Raw genomic sequence first — 23358 nt, 5'->3', positions numbered from 1 at the left:
ATGTACGAATTTCATGCACCAGGCCTCTAGTAGTAAGATAAAACAACAATGTTGTAATATTAGTCATTTTATTTTTTCACCACAGACATACATACAAACACTTCATCTGTTTTCTGTAAACTGTATTGGGCATTTACTATATGCCAGAAATGGGACTAAAGTGTTACAGTGCAATATGTCAGTTAATCCTGATAGAAGTTCCTTGAGATAATAGTGTTATTATGCTTGTTTTTTTTTTTTTTTTTTTTTTTTTTTTCCAGATAGGAAACAGAAGACTTAGAATAAATAGCTTTGTCAAGATCATGTAGCTAGTAAATGGTACAGTTGAACTTTGAACTCAGTTGTGCCTGAGTCCAGCGTTTACATTCTTAATGTCTTAATTATTCTTCAGTAAGTACATCATGCTCTTGGTTCAGAAAGATGCAATTTAAAGGACATAGATTTGGAAATGTTAGTCATCTGACCCACTATATTATATTGTTGGAGTATGCTCATCTTCTCAAGGTTACCAAAATGGAGAGTATATGGCAATTTCTTATCTTGATGGAATGAGGGCTTTAAGAGTACAGAGATTTTTGTAGAGTTTGATGTAAAGTGATTTTTTTTTTTAAAAAGGAAGCCAAGATGCTTACAGAGGTTGGTAGGAGAGAACTGTGCCATGGCTGGCCATCTGATTCCTTTGCTTATTATGGAATTGTGCCGATGCGTACAAGTCAGTGTATTGTTGTGCATACAGAAGGAAAAGGAAGAGAGATTGCCTTTCAGATGTACCTGGAGGAAAAGGACACTAGAAATAATTGTATTGTTTGAGCCAGGGTATCACAACTGCTTTTGCTTTGTTTGGATGAAACCTAAAGAATTGGAAAGTCATTGTAAGGAGGACAGAGTAGCTAATAGCATGCTAGTGGCCATGCTGTAACACTTATTGGGAAAGGTTGAAATGTGGGATGAAATCAAATCTTGAGTAATGATATTTGTATTGTGACATTTATCTTGCTGAAAATATAAGCCTTTACATTATTATCCTCAAGTCCTGTAACTGAGCAACGAGAAACTTTCATAGTTCCATAAGTTTGGAAAGTGTACCCTAAACCAAATGTTAACCTACATATATTAAATGTCCTGTCACTTCACATTTATATGTGATTTTTTTCTTTTTTGAAAGCATTGTGAGGTGAAAGGACAGTATATGATCATGAAGTGCAAATGTCACTTTATGGATATGAGACATTAGAATACGATAACAGTTGGCCTTGATAAATTCAGACTGACATATCCAATTAACTTTTTTTTTTTTTTACCATCTTGTTATCATAACAGAAACATTTCTGTAATTAAAAAAATCCCACACGGCAGTCAGACTCTGGATACTAGGTTTCCTACCAGCTCTGCAAGGTAACCAAGTTTGCAACATGAGATATCAAGCCAATCCTTATGGCTAAATTTCCTCAAATATAACAGGGGAGCAATGCTTGCCTTACTTCCCACGCAGAAGTAGAAAATAAAAGAAAAACTGTTGTAAGATAATGTTGTAAGATAATGTAAGATATTTGCTGCTTTGCAACACTGCCTTTCTTGAATGAGTCTGGGAAACATCTGGATTCTCATATGTTTTATATTGTCAAGTAGCATCTCTGGTTTTGAATGTTTTTCTTACTTCACATGAAATACGTAGTCATTAGAGAACAAAGTTAACTAAAAGGGAGAAAATAAAATTAGGGACCAGCACTCAGAGGTCACCACATCTCCACATCTTCGTTTTAAAGAAATCTTCACGTTTAAGTGTTCTTGTCCTCTTTTTATCGATGTACGTGTTACTGAAGCATGGACTACTTAATCACCTACAAAAACTACCAAGCAGGAAAATACTGATCAAATAGTGCTTGCTTATTAATATCCAGATGAACAGTCTTCTAATGGTCCTGAAGGCTCTGGCGTTCCTGGTACACAAATCTGTATAATCTGAATTTTCTTTGCTTGCACAGAGACTAGTGCCTTTAAATGTAACCTACCTATTCTCAGAGAGAGAGAAACTACGCTTATTTATTAGTACCCCCAAAAAATTTAATAGAGACATGCACAGCCTCTCTACCATTGCATTTTCCACAAATTTCTGTTCTATCATTTTTACATGCAATATCGTCCTGACACGCTTCTTGGGTCAGGACCATGTACCAAGGCATGTTACTGGTAAAGCAATCAGGACAGCCGTCATAGGACAGAGTGCTTGGAGTTTCCCATGGAAATGACTCAGACATAATGCAGAGAAAAGCTGGCTCCACAATACAGTCGAGGGAAACAGATTATATTTTTAGCTATTTTAATTAAATATACATGAATGTGAGATTGTCAGCTTCATTTAATTGGTAAATTTGGTAATCATAGAAATTTGATAGGCAGATATCTTGAAAACATACCGATGAACATTCAACTTTTACACATAAGCCTTACTCTTGGTAGAAGCTATTTTTCCATAAACACAAGATGCTTCGTGGCCTAAATTTTAATATTCACTCTTACTGCTTTCCTTATGTTCAGCACATAGTAGGTGCACATTAAATATGTAGTGGCTTTTTTTGTTGTTGTTGGAGGGCTACACGCCCCTCTATAAATTGTACCCTAAGTTCTGTTCCTGCGGTAACAATATTTTTTTTCTGTGTGTGGAGAAAGATCTCCTTTGCATTGTATATATCTTTGCATATGTCTTCCAAATATCCTGACTGAAACAGTTGATTTTATTGCACCCAGTGAGATAAATTCCAGGGGAGCAAAGATAAAAAAGACTCCCATGCTTTGTATGCTTAGTAAACCTGTTTGAAGAAAAAAAAACCTGTTTTTAAAGTAAGATGGATAATTTACTGACATCACTACCAGAAAGTAAAATCTGAACATTCACCACATGTGGCTATGACATTAATGTTAGTGCTGCAAGACTGGTATTCACTTTGGGGGGGGAGAAAAGAATGGGTCTTTCCATGATGCTGGGGATTGCGACAGCTACTAGATGTTGCTTGTTAAATAAGACTTGACTTCTATGGATGGGATCTAATATCTGTATTTTCTGGACATGACCACTGGGGCTTACGACTGTTCATCCATTAGTTATCATCTGTCATATGTGAACAGACAGGTTCCCCATAAACGTTGATTCGCAGCGTATTTGTCGCGATTTGCTTCACCGTGCTGCATGGCCCGGTCACATCTGCATGCAACCCTTGTTTCAAAACCAAGTTGATATATGTTTCTGCTCCTTTCACAAGCGTCCAAAGTCAATGTTTCCTACTACACTATTTCTTAAAAACTGGCAGAAAGAAATAAAACCCCATTACATTCTATGCTTGTCCAACTCCTTTGGAAAAGCAATAATCTCCCGTTTGTTCTGAAACACCTGCTGGGAGATTTAATGAGTGTATTAAAAACTGAGCTGCCTTGATATTTCTTTAAAAAAAAAATACAACAAATCTTTTTCTTGAGAATGTGTGATTGAAATCTGCTATTTGCTTATTTGCTTTGCCAAAGATTTTTTGTTTTTGTTTTTAATGTGGCCATAATATAAATTTAATACTTTACTGATATGTCAACCTAACACACATGAAAAGGGTATACCTCACATATTTGGACTAATTGTTTGCTTGTTTGTTTGTTTTCCAGCTGGGACAACGTATATCTTTAGCAAAGGTGGTGGACAAATCACATATAAGTGGCCTCCTAATGACCGGCCAAGTACACGAGCAGACAGACTGGCCATAGGGTTTAGCACTGTTCAGAAAGAAGCTGTATTGGTGCGTGTGGACAGTTCTTCTGGCCTGGGGGACTACCTAGAGCTGCATATAGTAAGTACTTTTAAAATAAGATTCAACTTTTGCTTTTCACTGTTAGTTTTTTTGTTTGTTTTTGGTAAGTGACTTGTAATTAGTTTGTTGGTTTTAACTTTCTCTCCCCAGCAACCAGAACTTTCGGTACAGAAAATATAAATACATTCAAGAGATAATAAAGTGTTATACCTATTATAATTGATAAAAAAATGTTCTTCATAATAGAAAATATTGTGCTTTTGTTTGAAGTGTGAATTCCTCTCAGTTATCTGTTTACGAAGGTTTGTTTTTGGTGTGTTTTAGTACCTCTAGGCAGCCCTGTAGGTGTTGTTTCATCTGGCTGGAAGCCGGGGCTTGTCATACTGGTGACATCAAAAGAGAGGGATCCAGTGTCCTTATTTCTTTTCCAGCCTGGATAGGGAATGGTCTGAAGGTACATGCCATGGATGGGAGGGAGAAAAGGAGACTTTGAAGATATTTGGGGCAGTGAAAGAAAATGGCAAAAACATTGTTTCTGTGCTATCTTACACTTATTTTAATACATAAGTGTCAAGAAAATACAATGTCATTTATATCCTGGGACCTTCCCTTTTTCTCCAAACTCTAAGCCTCCCACAAGAATTTAGTCAGCACATAGTACATAGCAAATAATAGTTTATAAATGGAAAGCTTTTTTTTACCTTTTAACACTGCCAGCACTGAGTAGAGCCCTACATCTCTGCACTGTTACCTATTTGTATGGTTGCAGTTTTGCATCTCCTCATTTCCTTGCAATATTTGCAAAGAAGCACATGCAGGCTTTCATTGTTTAGAGATATGTATGTTTTACTGATATGTCAACATAAGAACCATGTCACATATTTAAAAACTGTCGAGGGTTCTTATCATTATAGTTCTTGGTCCAACGTATCTTCTGGGAGGTTCCGAAGCATATAAATCTCTTCATCCTCCTTTTAATCCTTGAGGTATAGTTTATCTCTTCTGCCTCATGCGATCATGTAAGTTGGTTTTGTTTTTGTCTATCCCTATAAATTCTCCCTTTACCAGTACCTGCGCCTCAAAGAATATTTGATTAGGTCAATATGTTGTTCCCTGTTAGAGACTGGCCTTCAGGCACTCATCCTAAAATGTTAGGAAAATCACCAAACACGAAAGAAAATATGTTATCACAGACTTCTCTACAGGGCCTTAATTTTCAACGTTTTATTCATTTATTTTCATTAATATTTTATTTATTAATTACAGTTGACATTCAATATTTTATTAGTTCTAGGTATACATCAGAGTGATTAGACATTTTTGTAACTTATAGATGATCACCCCCACTAAGTGTAGTACCCACCTGGCACCATATATAGTTATTACAATATAGTTGACTATATTTCCTATTGTGTAATTTACATCCTTGTGACTATTTTGTAACTGCCAGTTTGTACTTCTTAATCGCTTCACCTTTTTCAGTCAGTCCTCACCCTCCTCCGCCCTCCCATTTGGCAACCATCAGTTTGTTTTCAGTATCTAGGAGTTGATTTTCTTAATCTTAGTTTTCTATTATACTTACAGAATTTCAAATACACTGAGTAGAGGGTTTACACTGACCACCAGGAGTTGAATTCATTGTTAATCTTGGAAAGAAAACAAAACAAAACAAAACAAAACAAAACAAAACAAAACACTTCAGCATGACCATTATTGAACTGTTTTAAATTTACGGTTGTAAATTTTTCATTCAAAATGCAGTTGTCAAAAATGGGAACCCTGGGAAAGTAATTTCATCTGCCTTTCAGCAAATATCTAACAATCAAAACCGAAAGCATCTGGATTTTTATGGCATCATAAATAAATGATCAGTTGAGATAAACTTAACTAGTGCAGTAAGGATTCTTGCTGTTTAGCGTAATCTCAACTTCCTAAATGTATTTGCTCCATTCTGATTTAAGAGCCTTGCTACTTCAAAAAATAAATAAATAAAAGTGGGAACAAGAGCTTTTCCTCCTGAAAGAAATTGCTTATTGATCTAGAACCAATTACACATTTACCCTGTGAAAAGGTTCTACAATGATCACTCTCAAGCCATAAGGGGCCATGTTATTAAATTACACAACCACTGTTGTTGTTTTTATGGTCAAAGAGTTTTAGTCTACAAGAATGGGTTTTTCTTTCCAATTCTGATCAAATGTGGGCTTACAATCCTCTTATGCATAATAGATTGACTTTCTAGATGTTCATACCAGCCCCAGGACCTTCCACAGCTCCTTTGCTGGTCTCCTTCCTGAACCTCCTCTCTTGGTCTTGCCTAGCCAATCACTTTGAACGCAGTGTCTGCCCCTAGATACCCTTCCTCTTGAATTCGCTACCTTCAAACTCTCCCTTGATCTGAGAGCATGGCCTTGACTAGGAAATGGCAAATGGACATTGGTTCCCTGGGCTTACCAAATGTCCTGATAGGTTAGCCCTGTTCACTCCTGTACCAACTACTCATACCCAGTTTTAGTCCAAATCTGGCCAACTAAAACTTTCTATCTCCTTTTTCTCTCATTGCCTACAAGTAATGACTTAGCACGTTGCTGATATGGAGACAAGTCACTTATTTCTACATTTTCAACATACCATAAAAATTAACACAAGGCTGGTGTTTTTCTTTTAACTACAGAAGTTTACCTCTCCTTCCCATAATGTTGGGTACATGGAAGGGGAAGAGAAAGAGCAGTTAGATATTTAAAAAGCAAAGAGAGAGAGGTTAGAGAGGAGGGAGAGAAAGGGAGAGACTGAGGAAGGGGGCAAGGAAGGAAGAAGGAAAGGAAAGGAAAGGGAAAAGGGAAAGGAAAAGGGAAAGGGAAGGTATAAGGACTATAATTGTTTTCCAGTGACAGAAGCAAAAGTATTCTTAATAATGACACTTAGATTTGGGAATATTAAGAGGCTACTTTATGAGGTTATTTAGGTACCTTTGAATCTGTCTTGATTTTCTTCAAATAATTTCTTCCACTTTTTTCAAGAATGGGAACTTAAAAGGAAAACAGATTTATAGAAGTATAGATTATTACTGTTGTTTGACTTTGTGTTATGAATATAACTGACTTAAAAATGAAACAAATCATAGATGATTTATATATAAAAGTTAGAAATTTAAAGTATCTATTAAACTGCCAGAAAAATGTCTGTAAACGTTCAAGGTGAACCATGTGTAAACCATGTACTGATTTTATATAAAAGTGATATTTTCCCCAATAATTAATAGAATTAAACAATAAGATGGAAAGTTGATAGAACGCATTATAAGGTACTCCAGTCTTGCCAAAATGTGTAATGCCATTTCAGTTAGATAACTTTTAAAATTTGATTGGCATATAATGTCAATGAAGATGTGAATATTTGACATTGTTAATCATCTTATTATTTTTTCAAAATGATGTTTGATTTTGTTGGAAAATATAATCATATTTAAATTTTGATTAACTGTACTCTAAAATATAATAACTTATAGTAAAATTATTTTGTTACTCAGGTGGCATAGTTTATATAGATAAATTTTTTGGTTATATTAATATTGCTACTGCTACCCTCAGAGCCATATGATATTACTATTGAAATTTGTAAGGTTTCAGAAGTGGATTATGGGAAAATAAGGACATGAAGTAAGGAACAATTACCGTATTTTCTGGCGTATAAGACGACTGGGTGTATAGAAGATTTTCCTGGGTTAAAAGGTCATCTTATACGCCGGAAAATATGGTAATTAGCATAGTGCTTAGGAAACAAGTGCTCAATAAATGTTTTCTGAAATAAGAAATGAAGTAATGAATGATATATTCAAAATATTATGGCTTAGGCTCAGTATAGACTCAACTTTTCTATAATCATAGTGAAGTTACAGATGAAGTTTAATTTCTATATAACTCTGAGAAAGGATGATTTCTTGTTTATAATATAAAAAAGTAGCAACAGCCACAGATTTTTGAAAAGTTGCATATTTTATTGATATTGTTTTCTGAATCTTTACCTAAGAAATAATTATGGTAGTTGATTATTTAGTGCAGGGATGGGGAACAGCAGGTCCCAGGCCATAGAAGGCCCTCGAAATCATATGGTCTGGCCCTCCAAGACATTAGTGGTGAGTTCATTAAATGTTTGACCAAATATAGCAGGCTAATTTTTAAGCTGATAATTTTGTATGTCCCGGGAATGATGTTATAAATATTTAAATGGCCCTTGGCAGAAGAAAGGTTTCCCATCCTTGATTTAAAGAAAGTGTATGGTGAGAAACAATTTTTTGATAAATGATTATCTTGCCTTAATAATCACCTTATTTATTATAATTCACTTTTACCATAAATTACTTTCTACTCATTTAATGTCATCCATGTTTTTCAAATAGAAGTAAGCTTTCTGATGGTACAGGATATAATATATAATAATAATGACTAATAAAAATAATATAATATAGAAATGTGGCTTTTCATTACTTATTTTGGTACATGCTAGAAGGCTGTTCAGAAAGATTTTTCTGAGCATGGCTCATATCTTTGTTAGTCCCCGGGGGTACAAAAATAAACCAGCTCACTACTTAGTACTTATTTCAACTAATATCTGTTGGCCAGCCACATGGGATCCTGTTCACTAGGTAGCTTAGATTATGTATAGTAAACATATTTTGTCCCAAAGTGACTAATTTTTCTTGATTTTCCCTCCATCATGGTATCCCCATTTCTTCTCCTTGTAGTTAACTTTCTTATCTGCATAGTATTTCCAAGAACAGGAAAAAAATTATAGGTTTTTAAGATAGAGGATATAAAGAGATTTGTAAACCATAAAGTGTTATGTACATTTAAATTAGTAATGTTGAGTATTAATTAACACTGAAAAAATAACTTTTAGAAACAATAAAAAATTCATTTTTCATATTTTCTAAGGTATATTTAGAAATTTTACCAATGTTGTCACTCTAGAGCAGGCGTCCTCAAACTACGGCCCGCGGGCCACATGCGGGTGTTTTTACCGTTTTGTTTTTTTACTTCAAAATAAGATATGTGCAGTGTGCACAGGAATTTGTTCATAGTTTTTTTTTAAACTATAGTCCGGCCCTCCAGTGGTCTGAGGGACAGTGAACTGGCCCCCTGTTTTAAAAGTTTGAGGACCCCTGCTCTAGAGCAAGCATGCCAAACTCGTGGCCCACGGGCCACATGCCTCATTTATTTGGCCCGTGTTAGCCTTTGAGTTTGATATGCTTGCTCTAGGGATAACATTTCTTATACACTGAGTGGCCAGATTATTATGATCTCTGCATCTCTGAATGCATAATAATCTGGCCACTCAGTATACACACACACACACACACACACACACACACACACACACACTAGAGGCCCAGTGCATGAATTTGTGCATGGGTGGGGTCCGGCCAGCCTGGCCAGGGGGAGGGGACATTGGCGGTTGGCTGGCCTGCCTGCTGGTCGAACTCCTGGTCGAGGGAACAATTTGCATTGTAGCCTTTTATTATATAGGATATACACTGAGTAGCCAGATTATTATGCGTTCAGAGATCATAATAATCTGGCCACTCAGTGTATATCAGTCTGGTAATGTTAATTGGAAGTTACTTACCCCTTCTCTGTTTGACAGAAGAAAGCCACTGCAAATGTGTGCTCATTCACTGCCAGGAATATTAACATGTCATTGGTTCTGACCAGAGTAAATGTGTGGAGGTTGGAGGAGAGGATGAGTAAAAAAGTGTTTTTTTGAAATTCTTTCATCTTGGGAGCATGAAAGAGCATTGCAAATTTGATCAGTAAATTGTTCTACACATTTGCCTTAAGTGCTTATTCTTTGTACTTTGCTGAGCTGGAAGCCTTATTTTTACAACAAGCTCTTAATTGATTTTGATTTAGAAATACACCTTTTGATCATCAGGTTTAGTTTTAGGCTAGAAGGTTAGTGTATTTATAGTAAATATTTCATGTCCCAAAATAACTTATCAATATTGGTGGAATGTCAAATATTTCTCACCTCTCTCTGCCTCTCTACATTTTATACTATTTATCTTAACTCTGTATTACCATTAATTAAATAAAAAAACACACATTTTAAAGTCAATAATTAGACATGGGTTCACATCTGTATCAACAAGTTAAAATCCAATTATTCCCTCACAGTTTTCTTGCAGTTAAATTATGCTCTAGAGAAATATTCTCTTTAACCAACAGATTTCCATATTTTAAGAGTTCTACTTTGCCATATAATCTTTAAATTAAATCCTGTAAATAATATTCACTAGGTATTTTTGAGAGCTTTCTCTTTCACTTTTTTATTGTTTACAGTATTACAGATATTTTATATGATTTTTGTTTTCCTGATTCTAACATAAATTAGAGAATATGTGGCCTCTTTGACTAGAATTTTAAAAGAAATCTAAAATAAATTCTTTCTACCATGTTTTGTAAAATTCTTGTCCAAGTATTTAGCATATGAAGGATACAAGTTATCTTTGGAGAAAATGGGAGGAGTGATGGTCACATTTCTGTTGGCTGAAGTGCTCTCCAGATACCTTGATACAATCTCTGTATGATAGAGTGGTAGGGTTAAGTGCATCGATACAAACTCCTCATTTACCCTTGGAAGTTAATTACTTTCTCATTTTCTAGTTCACCTTTGTTGCATCAATAACTCTAGGAATTTGGTTTCTAGATTTTAAGAATTATTTCCTTCTCTGAAATTCTTTTGCTGTTGAAATTGAATAGAGAATCAAAACGATTATCTCTACCTGAACCTTCTCAGTTCATGTACTTATCACTTAGGCACTTATCTTCCTGTCTCTATTCTAAATACTTTCCAATCCCTTTTATATACTTATGTCAAATTAAATTGCTAAAATGCTTTTTTGATTCTGTTATTCCTCTGTTAAAACACAGGATGCTTCCCAATTATGTACAGATAAATGACAAGTCTATGCCTAACACTTCATGTCTTTAATATTCTAATCTTAATTTCCCTTTTCAGTCCATTTTCTCATAATTCTATACTTGTCTTTCCACTCCAGTGAAATTTGTTAATTCCTTTTAAAAATGAACTTCTTGTCCTTTTGCTATTCGAATTCTACCCAGAAGATGTCTTCTCGTTGTCTCTCACTATCTAGATTCTACTCAGTCATCAGTCTCTCTCTTTAACTATTGGCCTGTGGAACTTAGAGCTTCTTGAGCTAACATAAAGAAGTCTAGGACTCAGGAATCTTTTGGAAAGAGCTGTTGAAACAATGTCCAGGGCAGTACCTAGTAATCTATGATTACTACTCTTCTTGATCCATTGCTTTATGGTGGACCCCAAGTTACTTTACAGAATAGCTTCACATCAATTCTAAGTTATCCAGAGTTGGGTTACAGTCCTAAAATGCTCTTTTCAGTGCTATTAAAACAAAAGACTTTGTTGAATTATTTCTAACTACTGAATATACCATCACTTCTTCTGCAGCTATTATTTTTCAAAAACCTACCTTCAAGAAATACCTCCTTTGGTCAATTCAAGACATTATTATTGATCACCTATAATGTAGTTCATACTGTATTTAGTTGTCTTTTTCTGTGAAAAAAATGTCCCCACAATTTAGCAGCTCAAAACATCAAGCATTTATAGGCTTATACAGACTCAGTTATCCAGAAGCAGCTGAGCTAGATTATTCAGAGATTCCCAGGAGAAGACATGATTAAGATCTCCCATGCTCAGAGCATATCTGATATGTTCATTCTTATGATCCAGTCAGAGATTACATGTCTTAGGAAGAAATCATGATCAACAATGGAAACATATGCTCACAGGTTATAAAAGATGCTGGCTTTGCAGAAGTCTGAACATAACATAGATTGATGGAAAAAGAGTAATGAAGACATTGCTTGAGGATTACAACTAATTTGGGGAATGCTGGAGTCATTTGTACACTGATCAGAAAAACTTTTTTTTTTTAATTGCACAAAACACACTGAAAGCCATAAGCAAAATGCATGAGAGTAGTAGATAAAACATGCAAACAGCATAGCAAACATGTCACCAAAGGTCAGGAAACAAGATAAAAAGGACACTATGACATTGAAGTCCTAGTAGAGCTATTGTTGGGCCACTTCTGACATAGGCAGTTCATTTTAACAAAGGAAATGACTCGGGTGAATATACAAGGAAACACTCAAGTTAACAATAGCCATATTTTAAATCAGGAGCAAAGAGCTGGAGATAATTTTCACTGGGCCTGAGGAAATTATTTTGATGAAAACAAACATTTTCCGAGCTTTGATATGCAATTTGTGTTGTCTTTAGGAGCTTATGTTAGGGGTGTGGGGGAGGGACCCACTTTCCTCTACCCTCAAGGTTCTTCTGGCTGCTCTAATAATAACATAGACATCAGACAGATTAGCACAAGAAAATAAAATTTAATACATATGTATGGGAACCCCACATACATGAATGACTCAGACACCCCCCATGGATGAGAGGTTCAGAGATAGAAAGGGGGTGGGGGTTCTAGGTATGTAAGACATTCTGAGCTAGGGATGAAGTAAGGTGACTTGAGGGCTTCAAAGGGTTATTGCAGGATGATAACAAGAGCAAATGTTTAGTAAATAGAAGTTCGTTGTGCCCTGTAGATAGGTCAAAAGGGGTTCTCTCTGCTAATCTCCCATTTGGGGCAAGGCCCCCAATTCAAGTTCTTCTAGGTAGTCAAGGAGGAGAGGTAGAAGTTCCTCTTGAGCCTGCAGCTAAAGCTGCCTTTAGCTCAAAACAATCTCTATACCACAGAGGCTTATCTTGGGGTGACTCATTCTGGATTCCCACAGGAGGCAGTATGCTGCACCTGGGAATTCTTAGGTCAACAAGACAGAGGAGGCCTCTGCCCTCCTGGCGAGGAGCAGGATGAGCTGTTTCACCTCTGCCTACAAAGTGGAGCGCTGGGAGAGCACACTGCAGTTAGGCTTCTGAGGAGACCCTTGACTGGTGGGCTCTTCCTATCAAGAAAAGCACTTCCTCCTGAACCTACTCATCAGAGCCTTCCTGCCCAACAAGGAGTGGACATACAAGATTGACAGACCACAAAAGCTCTTGGTAAAAGATCAAAATGTAATCATTAGGCCTTTTTGGCTGTGAAAATAAGTTCATCTTAATATTCCTAAAATAGTACTCTGAATTTTAGCTAGCAAATGAAGACTGCTCACTCCCAAGTATACATCTCCAGTCCTGACTTCCCCTCTGATCGTCAGAGCAGCATTTCCAAGGGCTTACTGAGTGTCTCCCCCTGAATGTCTCATGAGCACCTCAGACTTACCATGTTAAAAACTGAACTCAGTGTCGCCGAGCCTCATGTCCATCTACACAATTACACATTAAAAACCTGACATGGTCCCCATGCTTACTCTTATGACCTTATGTTTCTCACCAAATTCCAGAAATATCTCTCAATCAGCACTATGTAATAGAAATATAATGTGATCCATGTGTATAATTTTAAATTTTCTAGTAGTCACATTAAAAAAGAAAAAATCAGATGAGTGAACTTTTAATACATTTCATTTAACTCAATCTATCCAAAGTATTATCATTTCAACATATAATAAATACCAATTTTAAATTTTATTTTTTGAATTGAAGTAAAATTTATATATACCTTTATATTAGTTACAGGTGCACAGCAGAGTGATCTGGTCTTTGTATATGCTACAAAGTGATCATCACAATAAGTCTAGTCACCATCTGTCACCATACAATTGACCCTCTTCACCCATTTCACCCACACCCTAACAACCACTTTCCTCTCTGCAAACCACCAATTGATGAGGTTTATTAATTTATTTTTCTAAACTTAAATACAAGTAAAATCATACAGAGTCCGTCTTTCTTTGTCTGACTTATTTCACTTAGCATAATACCCTGCAGCAAATGGCAAGATTTTATTTTATATGGATCAATAGTATTCTATTTTATATGTATACCAGAGGCCCGGTGCACAAAAATTCGTGCACTGGTGTGGGGGTCCCTCAGCCCTGCCTGCCCCCTCTCATAGTCCAGGAGCCCTCAGGGGATGTACTCCTGACAGATGTACTCCTGATGTACTCCTCTGTGGTAGGCAACTGGGCTTATCAGGGGTAGGCACCACCTCCATCACCCTGCTGCTGCTGCCATTGCTGGCCACGGTGGCTGCGAGGCCTGAACCTCAGGCCTCGCAGCCGCCGGGGCTCACGGCTGCCAGAGCCCACAGCTGCTTGAACCCTGGGCTTTGCAGCCACTGTACCTTTGTCTGGATGGACGTCCAGATGGATGTCCTGAACATGAAGACTTCTGCCCTAATTAGCATATTACCCTTTTATTAGTATAGATACCACATCTTCTTTATCTATTTATCTATCAATGGGCATTTAGGTTGTTTCCATATCTTGTGTGTTGTAAATAATGTTGCAATAAACATAGGGGTGCATATCTCTTTTTAAATTAGGATTTTTGTGTGTTTTTTTTTTTTTCAGATAAATACCCAGGAGTATGATCCAGTATAGTTGGATCATATGGTAGTTCTATCTTTAAATTTTTGAGAAACCACATTGTTTTCCATCGTGGCTGCACTAATAGAACATTCCCACCAACAATGTATGAGGATTTCCTTCTTTCCATATCCTCTCTGACACTTGTTATTTCTTGTCTTTTTGATAATAGCCATTCACACGTGTGGGAGGTGATAACTCATTGTGGTTTTGATTTGCATTTCCCTGATAATTACTGATATTGAACATCTTATGTGTGTTTGGCTATTTGTATGACTTCTTTGAAAAAATGCCTATTTAGAGCCTCTATCCATTTTTTTTTAATTTTTTATAAGGACACATATGTAATACCTTAATCAATGAAGAAATTAAAAAAAAGAGAAAAAAACAAAAAAAATCTATCCATTTTTTTAATAATTTTTTTTGCTATTGGTTATATGAATTCATTATATATTTTGAATATTAACCTGTTATTGGATTTATGATTTGAAAATATTTTCTCCCATTTAGTAGGGTGACTTTTCATTCTGTTGATGGTTTCCTTTGCTATACAGAAATTTTTTTGGTTTGATGTAGTCCACTTGTTTATTTTTACTTTTGATGCCTTTGCAGTCAGTTCTAAAAAAATCAATGTCAGAATCAATGTCAAGGAGCTTCCCCATATATTTTATTCTCTAGGAGTTTTATGGTTTCACATTAACAAATCTTTTATACATTTTTATTTTTGTGTAATGGTATAGGACAATGGTCTAGTCTAGTGCCATTGTGTTGCATATGGCTAACTAGTTTCCTCAACACCATTTATTGAAGAGGCAGTCTTTTTCCCATTGTATATTCTTGTCTCCTTTTTCATAAATTAGTTGTGCATATATGTATGGATTTATTTAAGGCCTCTCTATTCTAACTATTGATCTATGTGTCTGTTTTTATTCCAATACCATACTATTTTGATTACTATAACTTTGTAGTATAGTTTGAAATCAGGGAACATGGTATTTCCAGCTTTGTTCTTTTTTCTTAAGATTGTTTTGGCTATTTGGGGTCGTTGGTGATTCCGTACATGTTATAGAATTATTTGTTCTAGTTCTGTAAAAGATGCCATTGGAATTTTGATAAGGATTGCTTTGAATCTGCTGATTGCTTTGGGAGGTATAGGCATTTTAATAATATTGATTATTCCAATACATGAGCACACAATATTTCCCCCCCCCCCCAATTTCTTCTAACAGTGTCTTATGGTTTTTATTATACAGGGCTTTCACTTCCTTGGTTAAATTATTTTCCTAGGTATTTTATTCTTTTTTATGCAACTGTAATTGGGATTGTTTTCTTAATTTCTCTTCCTGATATCTTGTTATTACTTTATAGAAATGCAGCAGATTACTGTATATTGATTTTGTATCCTACAACTCTACTGAATTCGTTTATTAGTTCTAACAGTGTTATCTGCAAATGCACGTGTTACTCGTGTCATTTGCAAATAGTGAAAGTTTTATTTCTTTCCAATTTGGATGCCTTTTATTTATTATTATTATTTCTACCTAATTTCTCTGGCTAGGACTTCTAACACTATGTTGTATAAAAGTGGCAAGAGTGGGAATCCTTGTCTTGTTCCTGATCTTAGAGGGAAAGTTTTTAGCTTTTTCACTGTTGAGTATGATGTCAGCTGTGGGTTTGTTATGTACGGCCTTTAATATGTTGAGGTACATTTTCTCTATGTCCACTTTGTTGAGAGTTGTTGGTTTTTTTGTTTTGTTTTTTATTTTAGTCCTAAGTGGATGCTGAATTTTGTCAAATGTTTTTCTGAATCTATTGAGATGATTACATGATTTTTATTTTTTTAATGTAGTGCATCATGTTGGTGGATTTGCAGATGTTGAATTATCCTTGTGTTTCTTAAATAAATCCTACTTGATCATGGTGTATGATTCTTCTAAAGTATTATTGAATTCAGTTTGCAAAATATTTAGTTGAGGATTTGTCATCTGTATGTATATCAGGGATATTGGCCTGTAATTTTCTCTTTTTGTTGTGTCTCAGTTTTGATATCAGGGTAATGTTGGCCCAGGGTGGTTTCTGGTGAGTCTGTCTCTGCCTCCCCTACTCACCTTGATGTGCCCTTTTATCCTTTGCTGTGGAGGACCTATTTATCCAGTTTTCAGAGGGAATTGTTTCATAGGTAACTGTAGATCTGTTGTGCTCATAGGAAGAGGTGTGTTCAGGATCTTCCTACACCACCATCTTGAACCGCATCCTCTGAATTTTACTGTTTTACATTACTCAGTTTGCCATACTAAGTTTTTGATAGCCAATGTGTTTTTTTACACTTATAGTATCTCTCAATTAACAATCTACATTCCTTTCCCTCGGGTACCAGGCCAAAACCGGCTCTCCGACATCCCCCAAGGGGCCCCGGATTGCGAGAGGGCACAGGCCAGTCCAAGGGACCCTGCCGGTGCATGTATTCTTGCACCAGGCCTCTAGTAATTAAATAAACTTTGAAATTCAGTTCCTCAATTCTATTAGCACATTTATTTTTTTTTATTTTTACTTTATTTTTATTGTTGACACTATTACAGAAGATGTTCCCATTCCCCCCACTCTTTTGCCCCCCTCCACCCATCCCCCCACCATCCTTACCTCTTGATATCACTACACTGTTGTCTGTGTCTATGGGCTATGCCCATAAGCTCTTTGGCTAATTCCTTCACCTTCTTGCATCCAGTCCCAACCTCCTCTCTCCCCTCTGACTGCTATCTGACTGTTCCATGTATCCATGCCTCTGTTTCTATTTTGTTCTTCAGTTTATTTTGATCATTAGATTGCACATATATGATTAGCCACATTTCAAGTGCTCAATAGCTGGCTAGTGGCTACCGTATTTATTGTACTGCAGCTTTAATGTGGCTGCTTTCTTTGTGTCCATTATTATTGCCTTAGTTTAATGGCCTCTTTCTGAACTGTTGTAATAGCCTTCTCACTAACCTCTCAGCATCCAAGGTTCTTTCCCTTTCTAATCCATCTCTGCACTACCACCAGAATGATTGTTGTAAAACTAAAACGTGGTTATTTCAACTTCAAATGTCAATGTTTTATGGTGGTGTGTCTTAACCTCTTTTAGTTTGAGACACACCTGACTGAAAATATTCATCCACCTGCAGGCAATTGTACTCACTTAGCGGCTGCTGCTTAGAAAAAAATCAGGGGGGAGAGGCACGGATCCTGGCCCTCTGTCTATAACTCCACTCTTCTCTCTGGCTCTGCGTGAGAACATTCGCAACTCCTGCCCTGCTAATAAGGCTGCTCAAGGATTTGCAGACCCTCCATAATATTATTTAAGGTTGTTTCCAATGTTTATTTTGTGGGGTTTGGGGAAAAGCTGATTTTCTATTTTTCAAAATTGTATACACAGACTCTTAGTAATTTACTTCTCCAGGACAAAGCAAAGTCAATTATCTGAAAAAAATGGTAAAAAAATCTTTACCTTTTTTTTTTTTTTCCTGTTGTTGGACTTGCACTCTTTTCTGTTTTTGTTGGTAATTTTGTAAACCAGGCAACAGTTTTTATTCAGATTAAAGTGTTTAAGTCCCGATGGCAAATCCTTCCTTTCTGTTAGAACTTAAACACTCCGCTTTGTGCACCTCTGTGTTCCCAGAGCCCAGCTTGAGCCTGGAGTTTAGCAAATGAGCAGTCAATATTTGCTGAAATAATTTTTTGGTTCTAGAAGTTACACTGTGTGTGCGTTCTGAAAAAGTTCCAGGGCAACAAACAGGCCTGTGCTGCTTTAGTTAAAGGCGGCATCTCCCCAGGAGAAGTCAGTTTATATGTAACAGTTAAGGATGAGCTGGAGATGCAAATGTGAGAAAACGATTAGCGTGTTTGCAGTGTATGTGTTGCCTTTTTATAGTTTGGTATATTGAGGCCCGAGTCTGGTCAACCACACCTTGTCCTGTTCTGTTGGAGAAACGGAGCCCTCTCCTGCAAGATAGTTCAAAAGCCAGACTCCCTGGCCAAACCACGGTGAATGCAAAATGTGGGCTCCTTTTCCAGGTTCATCTCCAGCTACTCCCCACTTAATGTGCACCGTTCTCTCCGTAATATATGCATTTCACAAACCTTTTATTTTTTTCCAGGCATTTTCAAGTCACTGGGAATACAGAGTCAAGTGAGGCCTGGCTTTTGGCCTCCAGTAGCTTAGAAATGAATGGATATGTTTCGTTTTAGTAACACATTAGCCACAGAATGTAGACATAGGCTGGCATTTTATTTTATTTTTTATTAGTTTATGTTTGTGTGTTTTTAAATTATATTTTATTTTTATTGTTCACATTATTATAGATGTCCCTCATTTTATTACAGATGTCCCCCATTTTGCCTTCATGTTGTAGAAGCACAATTTAATGTTTTAAAACCCTATGTAGCAGTCTTTAAGTGTGGCTTTTATAAAAGCAACCAATAAAATCATAACTATTCTTGCTTTATATACATTACCCCATATCATATTCTATGAGAAAAAATACTATCCTTATTTAATTTATGAGAAAGCAAGGCATAAGTCGTATACCTAATAAAGCAAAGGCAGGACTTGAACTCAGACTTCTACACCCAAGTGTTTACCTCTCAGCTTATGAGTGTGTTACAGATAAGAATTCAGAAGGCAGTTCCTCATTTGGTTACACCTGACAACTCTGCCTTTGGTCTGCTTAGTACTATTTATGAAGTCAAATAACCCTAGCTTTTAGCATACCACATATCACATGAATTACTGAGCATTCCAAATATCAGCTACATATACCATTTTCTTTAGTTAAATAAACAGAGAAAGTTATCTGGTTGACTAGTTGCTTGAAACATTTTGTAGTTAGGTAGCTAGCTTTTGCAATTAGTTTGATCTGCTAATTTGGGGCATACATAACTTTAAAGGCAGAGACCACGATTTTCAAAAAAATATTTGTACCAATAACAAAATGACAGCAAAAATAGAACTTCAGGTGCCTTTGTCCATGTTCAAATTTGTCCCTTTGAAATATTCCTACTTCCTCCTATTCCATCTGCCCTCTTCTCCTTCCCAGTCTGGCATGTTTTTATTTATCTTCAAGGCCTCGGCCATATATTCCATATATTTGTGACGCTTTCCTTGGCCCCCTAGGGCAAAACTAATCATGTCCTTCTTGGTACTATTACAGCACTTGGTTCTTAATTCTATTATGTACTTACCTTGGTCATAGCTATTTCATTAGGTGCCCTTCTACCTCATTAAATTGTGAACTCTTTAAGGTCAGTGACCATGTATTTTATATCTTTATGGCTTTTGTGTTTTCAGACACTAGCACAGTCGTTACTAATACATAATAAATGTTTGTTGAGGAAGGAATGCATGGGTGTGCAAATGGAGCCTTTCTTTTTGGCTCGATTCCTCCCTTTCTCTCCCGCTGGTACTTTTCCACTGCAGTGCAGGTGCACACAGGGGTACTGCTCTCTTTGGAGCACAGCATGAGGTAGACTCCCAGAGGGTGATGGAGAAAGCACGTGACACTCTCCTGAGACCCCTTGCTTACAACCTGGGAAGGCTTGCACACTCAAGGCAGAGGCCCGAGGGCTGGGGTTTGTTATGAAACAGATTCATTATCCATGTGGTATTTTCTCTGGGAAGGAAGACTTTTCTCATGTGAGATCATATATCATCTCCATTTCTTGGTTCAAACATGCCAAACAGGTGGTCACTTACTTCCTTACTTCTCTGAGATTCAGTCTAGGTATTCTTCCTATTATTTTGGATACTTACCTAAAAACATCTGGGGTATATTCCCCTACTTTCTGACTTGATGGCAAGAAATGAGTCCAATATGAGAATGAAAGGAAAAAAATAAAACCCTCCTGTGGGAATCAGTCCTAATTTGATGAGGGTTTTGGTCTGTAATCAACCTAGACCCGTGGTCGGCAAACCGCGGCTCGCGAGCCACATGCGGCTCTTTGGCCCCTTGAGTGTGGCTCTTCCACAAAATACCACGGCCTGGGCAAGTCTATTTTGAAGAAGTGGCATTAGAAGAAGTTTAAGTTTAAAAAATTTTGCTCTCGAAAGAAATTTCAATCGTTGTACTGTTGATATTTGGCTCTGTTGACTAATGAGTTTGCCGACCACTGACCTAGACTACCCTGGCAACTTGTCCTATTTTGTCTGTTCTCTTACTCTGCCAACTTCTGACACTTGCTTCAACAATAGAGGTGAAATAGAATCTCCATTTATTAAAATAACTAGAGGTCTGGTGGGGTCCCTCGGCCTGGCCTGCAGGGTTCGGGCCGAAACCAGCTCTCCAACATCTCCCGAGGGGTCCCCGATTGCGAGAGGGCACAGGCCAGGCTGAGGGACCCCACTGGTGCACAATCAGGGCTGGTGAGGGACCGCAGGAGGTCTCCAGGGTGTGTCCAGCCCATCTAGCCCAGTCCTGATCAGCCAGACCCCAGCAGCAAGCTAACCTACCGGTCGGAGTGTCTGCCTCCTGGTGGTCACTGTGCATCATAGTGACTGGTTGAATGGTCGAACAAATGGTCAGACACTTAGCACATTAGGCTTCTATATAGGATTTTAAAAAATGGTTTTAATTACTATGCATTAAATGTTTGAAAGTACTAACAATTTATTATTTTAAGTAGAGTTAATTGCCCCCTCTGAAGTCAGGCTTACTCTATTCATTTGCTTAGTAAGAAGAACAATAACTAAGCAGTGCTCTGGAGCAGGTATGAAATGCTTACTATCTAAACACTTTGCATAAAATTATATTTCATTTAGTATTCACAACCCATGGAGGTATGAATTATTATATCAATTTGACAGATGAGAAAATCCAAAAGTGCCTGGATTTGAACCAGTTCTATCAGACTTTAAAGCTTTTTTGTTTTGTTGTGGGGTTTTTTGGGTTTTGTTTTTTTTTGGTGCAAAGGAAAATTTCAAGCTAGCCAAGTTACTTTTCCAAATCATTTTACAATCTGAAAATCCAAATTACCGTCCTAAGTCAATGAGTCTTTACTGTGTACTGTGTCTAAGCTTCCTTAAGCATGGGTAGGTACAAGCTGGAACTTCGTGTCCCTCTACACGAATGTACTAAATAACAATAAAGTGCCATGGCATAGAACACCATGTTTTGTATTAAAATTCATGTAATAGGTGGAATTATAGGTATCATTGCTGTTTTTTAAGTTGTGCTTAAATGTAGGACTAAACTAATACTGCTGCATGCAACATTATGGGTTGTATGTGGAAATGAATATAAAAAGAACCTGCAATTCTCTGGAAACTGGCTGGAGTGGCAGCTTTTAGCCTTTCCCCAGGTTTTAAAGCTTCTGCATAAAACCGAGACAGCTTGACCTACTTTTTTTTTTTTTTTCCCAAAAGGCATGGTAGAGTCTCAGTGTATCTCAGGATGTAAATGAGGGGGGAGAAAGGGAATTGGTCTGTTGCTTGTATCTCTTGCTGTTTGGACACCTTCCTGACAGAAGTGTTCAAAGGAAAAGTATGTCATCTTGTTCATTATTGTTAATTAGCAGTAAAAACCCGGCTGCGGGGCTTCGAATCCCACAGGGCATCTGCAGAGAAATGGGGCTGAAATTTTAGCAGTTATATGTGGAGTAAGGTCAGGCTGCCTGCATGTAGGTTTTTGAACTGAGTTTATTTCATATTTAAAAGGCAGGCATTGTAGAGGCATTCCACATGGTAGAAAGAAAAGGCTGTAAATTCTAGTTCCCTTCCAATGCTTACTTCAAGACCGACGGTTAGTTGGTCATTTGTAACTGGCTATTATAAAGGGTGTCTGATAAATGAAGTGGCAGGGGTGTTTTTTGGTATTTGAAATTGCAACATAGATATTGTTCATTATTATGTGAATTACATACTGTAACCATCATCTTTATAATTAACTAGCTTTTCAGTGGACTTTCTTCTCACTAGACTGTATTTCTTTTATTTATAACTATTTTTTTATTTACTTGCTTTTGGGGGGAGGGGGATTCTTCTGTGTTGACATAAACTGGATTTAATCGATTAGTGATGCATAGAATTGGGTCCACCAGGCCAATAAATTTTAACAGGCCATTCACAAGGAGTTGGGTTTTATTTGTTGACCTAAATCTCTATTTACTTTCCAGAGGGAAAAAAAAACAACACACACACTATTTCCTTAGTAAATTTTATTTTCTTAGATCATGAAAGTACTTATGGAAAAATTTAATCACAATGATGTGAATTAAAAGTAAAACCTGCCTATAATATATTAACCTTTTTACTGTGGTACCTAAATTCTAATCTTTAATTTTATAGCATATACATATATATTTATTTTCTCTTATGTATATGTGTAAATAGTTGTATATATTTTGATACATCTAAACATTCTTCAAAAAAGACAAAATGTTTTCATAAGACACATACCATTCTGCCACAGCATGTGATTATTGTTATTTAATCTATTTTGGACATTTTTCTACTTTGAGGATAAAATATCATATTTACCTCATAGTATCGTATTGCATGCATATACTACACTTTATCAAACCATTCCTTTATTATGGGCATTTTAATTGTTTTAGAATTTTTAGTATGACAAACTGATGAAAACTTTTTAATTCTGTGGGACTATTATTTCACATGTATGAAAATATTCTTTAGGAAGAGAACTTCCTATAAGCAGAGCCACTGTGTTTATTGCAGATTGTCCTTCAGGAACATTGAACTATTGAACCCTCCCACCAGGAGGTATATAAAAATGTCACAGAGTGGGGCATTTTAATATAAAGACAAACTGGCCTTATTATTTGTTCAGACATTGAGCTCCATAGTTTGATTTTTCTGGCCTATTTGATTTGAGTATGTTTACATTTAATAATTATGCTGGTTTAAAGGTGATACCAAACCCCTTTAGCTTCCGTCACAATTTTTCTTACCTATAATAACAAAAGTGTAATATGCTAATTAGACCAGACGTCCTTCCAGACGACCTTCTGTACGAGCTGGTTAAGCCCCTTGTACGAATTTCGTGCAT

The 23358-nt window shown here is 36.6% G+C and overlaps 1 protein-coding gene across 21 annotated transcripts in view; it reads left to right on the top strand.

Annotated features, from left to right (window-relative positions):
- NRXN1 (neurexin 1) overlaps window positions 1-23358 on the top strand; it is a 999171-nt gene that overhangs the window by 723507 nt on the left and 252306 nt on the right. For all 21 annotated transcript variants that reach the window (XM_028139955.2, XM_028139954.2, XM_028139952.2 and 18 more), the window contains one exon: window positions 3652-3833. In XM_028139955.2, coding sequence (XP_027995756.1) covers window positions 3652-3833 — 182 coding nt within the window. The remainder of the gene's footprint in view (window positions 1-3651; window positions 3834-23358) is intronic.

The sequence above is a fragment of the Eptesicus fuscus genome, chromosome 16 (genome assembly GCF_027574615.1).
Source record: "Eptesicus fuscus isolate TK198812 chromosome 16, DD_ASM_mEF_20220401, whole genome shotgun sequence".
NCBI classification, from domain to species: domain Eukaryota; kingdom Metazoa; phylum Chordata; class Mammalia; order Chiroptera; family Vespertilionidae; genus Eptesicus; species Eptesicus fuscus.
Note: the sequence above shows the minus strand (reverse complement) of the source record. Positions and strands in the feature narration are given on the sequence as shown.